The sequence below is a fragment of the Setaria viridis genome, chromosome 2 (assembly GCF_005286985.2).
Source record: "Setaria viridis chromosome 2, Setaria_viridis_v4.0, whole genome shotgun sequence".
In the NCBI taxonomy this organism is placed as follows: Eukaryota; Viridiplantae; Streptophyta; class Magnoliopsida; order Poales; family Poaceae; genus Setaria; species Setaria viridis.
The window spans coordinates 32,585,880-32,595,834 of record NC_048264.2 but is presented as its reverse complement, the minus strand read 5'-3'; the positions used below and the strand labels follow the sequence as shown (position 1 = coordinate 32,595,834).

The following is a 9,955-nucleotide window of genomic DNA, read 5'->3' as shown; positions in this document are numbered from 1 at the left end:
GCTCCGCTCGAGCGATCGCACCGTGTGGTTCTGCTATCCTGGGGAAGTTCCGTGCCGTTACGGAAGTGTGTTTGCGTAGGTGAAGGGGATAAGCGTGCCACTCGCTGTCCGAGTGTGCAATCCGGAACAGTGCTCTTCAGAGCCAATAGAACACGCTTCTGCCATGGAAGCTGGGAGAGGAACAGACACGTATCCTCTCCTGTGCTTTCCGGGGTGGGGACTCGGGAGGCAGAAGCAGAACCGTGTTCTATGCTTCCGAGGTCCTTGGGATCAGCGGCGCGGCGCCTGGGCCTGGCCGCGGCTTCCACGCGCGCGTGCGCGTCCTCGGCTTCCGCGGCGCGCCCGCTGTGCTGGCCGTCCGACGGCGAGGAAGCCGGGCACGATGGGCCTCCTCCGACGCCGCACGGGCCGGAGCCGGAGGAGCGGCGGCGGCCTCGCCGCGGAGAGCATCGGTGAGCATAGATATTTCCAGCACTTCTGCTCTTTGGGAACACCCGTGCTTTTGCCTTCGCTTGCGTGGCGCCTTTTCCTGTGGCGCTGTGTGCATTGCTGGCTGCGACCATCTTCGTTTCCGCCGTGGAAGAGCACGGCGATCATGCTCCTTGCTCAATGGCGCATCAACTGCGCGCGTTGTTTTCTCTTCTTCTTCTTCTCTCACCTTCTGTCAGGGTAATCTTCATCGAATCATTAGTAGAAGCTCCACGAGTAATTACAAAACGACACGTGCGTATGGGCGCAGACAAGTCCAATCACGCTACTGTGATGGGCAGTCACGCGCCCACGCCAGCAGCGAGTCTTGCGACGCGACACGATAAGGTTCTAGACCACTGATCGATTATTGCGCCCCAAGGAAAAAACAAGGGTCCTTCGTCCCCACCGCAACCACTCCGACAACTTGGGAATCCGACGGCCAGGATCCTGCCACCGCACATCCAATCCAACGGCGGAAACACCATCTGCAGACAGATGCCGCCGCGGCCGCTCGCGCTGAGTCATCGAAGTTTCAGCCCCAAGCAGTTTCAATCACCGTAATTAATTCCTCCTTTCCCTGACAAGAATAATTAAAAAACCCCACCGCTTCGTCCTCGAATCCTCCGCCACATCGCCGTCGTCTCCTCCGCGGCTCCGCCTCCCTGTCTGTCCCCTCCCCACCTCCCCCCCTAAAAGCACCTGCCATTGCCGCACCGCCAAGCTCCCCCTCCTCAAATGCCCGAGACCCCACCGCCGCGACGCGCCCCCACCGTCCTCACATGGCTAACGGCCTCCTCCTCCGCGGCGCCTCCCCGTGCCTCCGCCCCGCCGCCGCGGCGACCGCCGGCTCCTCCGCTGACCCCGTTCGGGGCCATGGCGCGGTGGCGGTGAGCCGCTACTCCTCGCTTGCTTGCCCATTTCTTGAGGTTTCCGGTTCGGTGGGATTCCTTTTTGCTCATCCATGGGTTTTCTGGGTTGCCGCAGATCGGTGATTCGGGGCCGCGCGGTGTTGCTCTGAGGGTGAGAGGATCTAGCCGGTGAGTTGAATCGATTTCATCTGTAATTTCGCTGCATGCGCGATCGGATTCTGGAGCTATTTACGTCTTATTGCTTCGATCGCTTTTGTGGAAGCCTGACCTGAATCTATCTGATCTGGTGTGCAAATTTAGATGTTTGAACTACGCTCTCAGCCTTTTCGGTGCAGCTCCAATTCTCCTAGCTCCTTCTGCTTGTTCAGCTTACTCGATGAACGATTTCTATGTGTTAAGCTAGCCTCATTCTTTAACGTTGGTGCCTCTGTTTCTTCCTATCTGACGGGGGTGGGCTGTGCTGCGGGAGAAAGGAGATCCAAATTTGGGGAATTATATATATCGGGACGTGTACCTTAGTAAAGGACACTATTCTGCAATTTAGATCAACCTTTCACTTTTTTATAATTTGAATTTGAATTTGCTGTGTCAGTGGTACACTCTTGTCATGTGGAAATAGTATGGTGGATGGATGTATTTATATTCCTCTGTGTTGGAGTAATTAACATATTATTAGTGCTTGATAAGCCGATGCTTGGTACAGCTGGACCTGTATCCTATTGTTTAGTGTGCCCACGAGTGATTCCAGTTTAGTAAGCCTACTTTAAACATCTCTTTCACTTAACTGTATATAGTATTATGAACGATTTACTGTTGTTCAGTTGGTACCCTGAATCAGCTGGTGAATTGTAACAGCAGTGCAAAACTGCAAAGATGTTCTCCAAGTAGGAATGCTAACAGAGTAGTAGATCTTTAGCTACCTTTCATCAATTTAATCTTGTATGCTGCATAAGTCTGCATACTGTTAGAAAAACTTATGCGGGATTTTATTAGCTAGGATTTTCTATTTCTTATATGCGGCATAAGCCTGCATACTGTATAAGCATCTTCATGACCCTCATTGTCTAAATTTAATGTGTTTAGGCAGCAAAATATTGAATAAAGTTTTCTTCTACAGGAGAGATTTCTCATTTATCACAATGGCCTCGAGAGATCATTCTGGCTTGACCCGACAACTTCTAGATTTTCAACATGATACAGTAGATGCGGTAGGTGCAGAACATGATCCATTCATGGAGTTGAAAGCAAGGTTCATGGACTTCAAACAGCGAAACTATGTGTAAGTAGATAAGTAGACAATTTACCATTCACCGTCATATTTAACAGTTATTTCTTTTTTGTTTATTGAAACTGCTATATCTGAACTGTGGACAGGGAAAACTTTTCAAATTACCAAAGTCTGGCTGAACAGCAAACACCAAAGGTACATGATAGCGATTTTATAGCAAATCATTTTAATATTGTCATTGCTGAGCCTTATGTGATTATTTTTGGTTTTCTGTTCTCCTTTGCAGTTCATGGTGGTTGCTTGTGCTGACTCCAGGGTCTGCCCTACCGGTATTTTGGGGTTTCAGCCTGGGGAAGCATTTACAGTTCGTAATATAGCAAATTTGGTACCACCATATGAGGTATTACAATTACGCATCTTTAGGATGTGTTTGAACTTTTAAAGCAAAACGTTTCTTTGTGGAAATACTAATGGTAAACCAATATTGCAATACCAGCATGGTGGTTCAGAGACTAGTGCTGCACTAGAGTTTGCTGTCAATACACTCCAGGTACGGATCTATTGGTGTATATATTTAATTACTGATTTGCCTCATTTCTTCCCCCCTTCTTGCTGAAGGAACATAAAAACATAATTGGGATTCTGACACATTTACCTTCATTTGCTCAGGTAGAAAATGTTTTGGTGGTAGGTCACAGCCGATGCGGTGGCATCCAGGCACTAATGAGTATGAAAGATGATTCAACCTCTGGGTAAAAGCTGTAGCCATTTCTGTTACATCTTATTTTGGTCTACTTTTACATGATTCGTCTCTGAATTTCTTCCGTATTCATTGATGCAGAAGCTTTATTAAAAATTGGGTTTCAATTAGTAAGAGCGCAAGGTTAAGCACGAAAGCTGCAGCTGGAAATTTGAGTTTTGAAATGCAGTGCAAACATTGTGAAAAGGTGATTTTTCTGTTATAATGGTGATGCATAATTGTGAGCCTTGAACTTTTACAAAAAAATATGGCCCAATGTAGTGCACAGGATCAATCAATTCCATGGCTTTTACTAGTTCCAACTCATCTCAAGATCTTGCATGCTTATACTGTTATTCCCTGTTGTAGTTTGTATGGATCCTATTATTAGATTTGGATGTCTCATAGTAGTTTTCCAATTCAAATTTATGATAGCAAATATGCTGGCTATCATTTATTCAACCTTTATGATAGCCATCGTGTGATATATAACTAAACACGGTGATGCCTGGTTGTCACCTGAGTTGAGCGCAATCACTCCTGTTGTCTGACATGTATCAGTTTCTTCTTCTTCTTCTTTTTGCAGGAATCTATTAATAGCTCTCTTTTGAACTTGTTAACATACCCATGGATAAAGAAAAGGGTGAATGAAGGTACTCTGAACCTTCATGGAGGCTACTACAACTTTATTGATTGCACATTTGAAAAATGGACATTAGTGTACCGTGAAGGGCTAGAAGGTGGAAGCAAGTATGCTATAAAGAACAGGTCCACTTGGTCTTGACCAATGAAGGCCTTATTTACTTGGGTAAATTTCACTCTGCCTGCTGCAGTTCAGCATGGTTTTGCTTTGCCACTACGTTGTTCATTTCCATTGCACCTTGCTCCATTGTGGTATTGATGTTCCGCAGAAGGTAGTCCCTGTATCAAGAAACTGTTACATAGCTGTTGGCATCATCCATGGTCATGCATGGCACTATGCCACTAGCATGACACGCTTGAACTGTATGTTGTATTGCAGACGCATGCAGATGCATCGGCATTGTGTAGCAGTTATTTGATACAGGGACTCTAATGGAGTGAGGTGCAACACAATGGACAATATGGTAGCAAAGTGAAAGTCTGTCGAGCTGCCGGGGACAAAGTGAATTTTATCCAACTACTTGTATGTTGTTTTCTGATTGAAACCATTAAGGAATTATGAATAAGCTAGAAGATCACTCATACGACGAATGCATGTAATGGTCGCCGCATTTGGCGTCACCGTGTGTAATTGTAACATTTGTACCATGTGTTGTATCATTGTAACTGTGAGGTACAAATATTATACATCATTTGCAACTGTTGGTGTTATCATTTCAATGCTCTCGGATACTTGGTGATGGAGCTCAAAGATTTGCAAAACCAATTGGAATGAGTAGGAATGGAAATTGTGATATTTCACATGTTACAACTAAAAAAAGTAGCAGACATGTCACACAGTCCTTTCCTTTCCCTCCTGTCTCCCATCAGGCCACCCACTCCTACGGTGGCAGTGTCCTACTAAACCCTGGCGAGGTGCGCCGAGAAGCGCTGCCGCTTGTAGCACTCGGCGGCGAGCAGATCCTCCCGGCTGAGCAGCACGGCCCGGAGCGCCGCCTGCAGCGCCGGCCGCGACGACGACGCGCCCTCGCCGACGTCCAGCTCCAGGACGCTCCGCGTCCGTCCGCCGACGGTGGCGATCTCCGCGCGCACCGCCCTCGCGCTGACGGACCGCACGGCGCGGCCGAGCTCGGACATGAGCCCCGGGCGGTCGGCGCAACACACCCACGCCCTGACGCGCCTGGTGGTGGCGGCCCTCTCCCCGGCACCGTGGCAGCAGCAGTGCTGGCCCTCCTCGACGCCGACCTCGTCGCCTTCCCCCGGGACAGCCACGGCCGCTCCCGCCGCCGCGGCGTCCGCCTCGCCCCGCAGCTCCCGCACGTGCCGCACCACCTCCCCCAGCAGCGCCGCCTTGTCCATCTGCATGCATGATTCGTGCGCGCGTACGAAATTAAACCTTGTTCACCACCACGTCGTCGTTGCATATATGCATTCCAAGAACGGCCAGGTCTCAAGAGCAAGGGGCCGGCTTACCCTGGATGCCGCGGGCAGGAGGGTGCGGAGCGTGGCGAGGTGGGCGTTGATGCGCTGCCGCCGCTTCCTCTCCGCCTCGCTGTGGCTCCTGCTCGGCCCGCTGCGCGTCGCCGCCGCTGCCGGCGGCGAGCACTCCGCGTCCATCGCCGCCATGTCCGCTTCGTCGCTCCCGACAGGCACCATCGTGTGCTTGCACCTGTGATGAGCTGTGTTCAAAACGAAAACAGGCGGGAAGCCGAGAGAAGAACTAGTGGATTGATTGCGTATCGTACGTGCAATGCAAAGCGCCACACGATGGCTCTCGTTTGCGTCCGGTCGGGTACCGATCGATCGGACTGTTAAATAAGGGAGGCCCGCGCGGCTGCCGACACGGCCTCGCTGCGAGCCGCGGCGCGGGCGCCGGCACGGCAGCGGCAGCGGCTGTGTTGGCGCGTCGGTCTGCGGCGCGGTCGGGTCCGGAGGAGAAAAGTTGCATGCGGTCTCCGTCGGTTTGACGACTTTCTCGCTGGGAAAAAGGTGATCGCCCGGCAGCGCCGACTGCAGCCGGCTTCACGTCTGTCGCCGAGCCGAGTAAACGACTAACAAGTAAGCTCTCCTAGGCCATGTTTAGTCCCCTCAAAACTCCTAATTTTAACACTATGTAAAAAGAAGATTCCCTATCATATCAAACTTGCGGTATATGTATAGAGTACTAAATATAGGCGAAATCAAAAACTAATTGCACAGTTTTGTTGTACTTTGCGAGACGAATCTTTTGAACCTAATTAGTCAATATTTGGATAATAATTCACAAATACAAACGAAACGCTACAGTGTGCTACAGTGCTATAACAGTAATTTGGCACCTCTAAATTTTGGGCAACTAAACAAGCCGTAGTCTCTGCGCGGTGATCAACCAGTCGGAGTTTTCGCCGTGATCGCTGCTGCGTTTTCACGGGCCTCCCGAGCGTGGTTTGTCGGAGGCACGGCAGTGAAAAAAAAAGGGAGCGTCGGCCGACACGGCGCTGCGCCGCAACAGTCGCTCCTTTTCCTGATCGTGTTACACCATCTGGTACGCCTGTCGGCTCTTGGCACGTATCGGTGTTCTGGTATGCTTATTTTTAGCACCCGTCACATCGAATGTTTAGATACTAATTAGAAGTATTAAATGTAGACTATTTACAAAATCTATTACAAAAGTGGAGGCTAAACGGCGAGACGAATCTGGACCTGTTTAGTTTCACATGCTTATGCATAAACAACTTAAAATAAGTAAATAAGTTGCTTATGAAACCAATCACTCTTGCTTATGGGGTTGCTTATTATAAGCAAATAAGCAACTCTTGGGTTGCTTATGGTTGCTTATAGGGACTATTCAATGCACTTTACACCTCTTACCCTCATTGAATGCCTGGTTGCCCTCCCTCTCTCTCTCAACGATTAGGGGCAAACATGACAATATCCACCTCATTCAATGCTTATAAGCAAGGGTATCCAAACAGCTGAACTAAAAATAAGCAGCTCCAAATAAGCAACTTTAAGTTGCTTATAATAAGCAACTCAAACCAAATAGGCCCTCTATTAAGTCTAATTAGTCAATGATTTGACAATGTGTTGCTACAGTAAATATTTGCTAATGATGGCTTAATTAGGCTTAATAGATTCGTCTCGCCGTTTAGCCTCCACTTAATGTAATGGGTTTGGTAAATAGTCTACGTTTAATATTCCTAATTAGTATCTAAACATTCGATGTGACACGTGCTAAAAATAAGCAAAGGGAACCAAACGCACGTAGACTATTTACAAAACCCATTACATAAGTGGAGGCTAAACGGCGAGACGAATCTATTAAGCCTAGTTAGTCCATGATTTGACAATGTGTTGCTACAGTAAATATTTGCTAATGATGGCTTAATTAGGCTTAATAGATTCGTATCGCCGTTTAGCCTCCACTTTTGTAATAGGTTTTGTAAATAGTCTACGTTTAATACTTCTAATTAGTATCTAAACATTCGATGTGACACGTGCTAAAAATAATCAAAAGTAACTCCTCGCACGATCTCGGCCCTGTGCAAGTCTTGTTTCCTGCCCGATGTATCTTTGTGATTTGCCATCTGTCCATCCATTATATTCGTACGGTGCAGGGTAATTACCACTGCATTTAAGAATCCATCAAGCTAAACGGGAGGAGAATTCACGACTACAAGCTCTGGCAGATGGCCTACCGAGCATACTATATGTTGAGCTCTGCTCCGGCCTGGCTTGCGATGCGTGCGCTCCGAAGGCGAAGCACTACTGCTGCACGGGAACGGGCCCCGTCCAAGAAGAGCACACTGCTAGCTTGGCGTAAATCCCCATTCCCCAACAGTGGTCAAAACTCCTCGAGCTTTCGCCGTTGCTTCCCAAGATCCAGTAAAATGTCGAGGCCGGCTTTTTTCACCCCCGGCCGGCAAAACGGCGAACAAAAGCGGTGGACGACAAGAGATGACCACTCGCTTTGACCGTGTCCTCCATCTCCATGGCCCCCGCCCGGCGCACTGTAACAACGGGCACGCACCCCGCTTTAGGTTACAGAAAGCGGGCGGCCGAGCCGAGTAAGAAAAGCGCGGTGAAAAGGTGCTCGTACACACCACCACGCCACCGCCGGTGCAAACCGCGCATCATGGCGCGCACAGTGGCCTCACTTCTCCGGCCGGCGGTCTTGCTGCCCGGCCGGGGTCCGGGCACGGGCAGGCGTCGACGTGCGCGCATCTCGAGACGGAAACCCGGGCGGGGGCGACCGGCAGGAAGATGACATCGAGCGCGTACGTGAGGGTGGGGGGACACGACCGCCTGGCCTTCAATCCCTTTTGCTCCGCTTCGGGACGGCACGCGGTGTGCAGGCAACAGGCCGGGGGCCGGCGCAGTGTTGCAATCCCTGCTGCCGTCAATGGCGTGCAGTGCAGGGTCCGCTGCCGAGGAGACATCGCGTCATTGCTTGCCCGGTAGGCCGGCCCGGTCGCGGCAGGCATCGATCGCGTCCGTCGGTCGTCGGGGGAAGAAGAGAACAGCAGTGACTCTGGCGACGTCGGGTCCGCCAAGGACGATCTGCGAGTCGTCATCCCACGTAGCTGGGGGGTCCCGGCCGATGATTGATCCTCCTCGGACATGGGCTGCCGGCGAGGGGTTTCGGCATCTCGCAGCAGTTTCACGAGTGCCGCATTCTGAGCGTTCCGGGCAGTTTGGCTTCGGGAGTGTACTGCGCTTAAGCCATCTCAGCGGCAAGCCGGCAAGGTGATGGGTGCGATTTGACAGCAAAATGGGCATGAGCATCGCCAGGAATGCAACGCAACTATGCAAGTTACCGACCTGAACGCCATTGTAAGAAAATAACCAGGTAAGCTCGTGGATTTTGATCCTCAGGGCCTCAATGGACAAATACCCAGGAAAATACATCATCCAATTCTGCTGCACCAACCAAATACTCTGAAATCTCTTACCCAATACGGCGTCACACATTGCTCAGTATATTATCTATTGTTCCGAAGAGTATCCGTGCACCCCTTTTGAACAATTCATGCAATATAGTTTGACACTCCACTAGTCATGCCAACCAATTCTATAGTTTTCTTCCTTGGAAACAAGAAATATCAATAGACGTACTGAAACTTGGAAGAGAGCACTGTTGAGAACACACTTGTTACAGTAGAATCAGTGAGTTCAAGCAGGTAAACAGCAACGTTCTGACTCAATGTTTCTGCACTGCATAAAAAACAAGCACTATAGCATCTGAGTAGCTTGCGTCACTCATCAGCTGGAACTTACCCTTGTTCTTTGTCCTCCTGAGCATAGGTGAACATTTAGATCTGTAACACATTGGTCCCTCACCATCTCGTCATCACCTGAGTCTTTGATACAGCATTTGCTGGATGTTTGAGCATGTGGGTGCAGTGTTTCCTTCATATTTTGGACCAAAAGTTGGGCAAGCATTTCTTGCCGACGAAAACCTTGTAGCCGGTATCATTACTTCATTCAAAGTAATTGAAGTCTTCAGTTCATGAGACTCATAATCAGAATGCTCCACACTGTCCACAGGCTTCCACAGATCATGTCACTCACAAGTTAAATATCTCTGAATAATTTGTCTTCACTAGCTAATTTCTAAGAAGTAAGAACTCATAATAGAGATCAAAAGTGGCTCCTGAATTCAAAGAAAGTGGAAAGGACAACCTTGCACAAACAATTCAATAGAGGAACAAAATATTAAATAATAAAGCATGAAGCCATGAGCTATTGAGCTGTCAGCAAAACATCCTATCAGCAAAGCAAAAATAAATAAATAAAAAGATGATAACAGAGTGGTACAATGGAGAAGATACAATCATGATGTCCTGGTGAAATCATCAGCATGGACATTTAGTCTTTTATCAAAGTTCAGCAGAATTTGATTGCAATAATTCTTATACTACAAGTGAACTAATAAACAGGAGATATTTATTATCATGATGAGAGAAATTAATAACTGTTATAAAACGTAAAAGGAAATATATTTCAATCACATGACATTGCAACAAG

The 9,955-nt window shown here is 48.7% G+C and overlaps 2 protein-coding genes across 4 annotated transcripts; one reads left to right on the top strand and one right to left on the bottom strand.

The window, feature by feature from the left end:
- Positions 1–234: 234 nt before the first annotated feature.
- LOC117845318 (beta carbonic anhydrase 5, chloroplastic) lies at positions 235–4,663 on the top strand. 2 transcript variants are annotated; one of them, XM_034726319.2, is made up of 9 exons: positions 1,133–1,358; positions 1,456–1,508; positions 2,458–2,619; positions 2,715–2,763; positions 2,855–2,968; positions 3,065–3,118; positions 3,238–3,320; positions 3,410–3,515; positions 3,894–4,663. In XM_034726319.2, the coding sequence occupies exons 1-9, from the start codon at positions 1,251–1,253 to the stop codon at positions 4,089–4,091; spliced, it is 927 nt and encodes a 308-aa protein (XP_034582210.1). In that variant the 5' UTR covers positions 1,133–1,250; the 3' UTR covers positions 4,092–4,663. The 2 variants fall into 2 exon arrangements, with proteins under 2 accessions (XP_034582209.1, XP_034582210.1); XM_034726318.2 differs by lacking the exons at positions 1,133–1,358; positions 1,456–1,508 and adding an exon at positions 235–452.
- A 39-nt stretch (positions 4,664–4,702) lies between these two features.
- On the bottom strand, positions 4,703–5,729 carry LOC117845319 (transcription factor bHLH30). Of its 2 annotated transcripts, XM_034726322.2 has the most exons (3): positions 5,695–5,729; positions 5,423–5,618; positions 4,703–5,308 (listed from the first exon to the last, which is right to left on the bottom strand). In XM_034726322.2, exons 2-3 carry the CDS (start codon positions 5,603–5,605, stop codon positions 4,850–4,852), a joined length of 642 nt encoding a protein of 213 aa, XP_034582213.1. In that variant the 5' UTR covers positions 5,606–5,618; positions 5,695–5,729; the 3' UTR covers positions 4,703–4,849. The 2 variants fall into 2 exon arrangements, with proteins under 2 accessions (XP_034582213.1, XP_034582211.1); XM_034726320.2 differs by having other exon boundaries at positions 5,423–5,729.
- Positions 5,730–9,955: the final 4,226 nt, after the last annotated feature.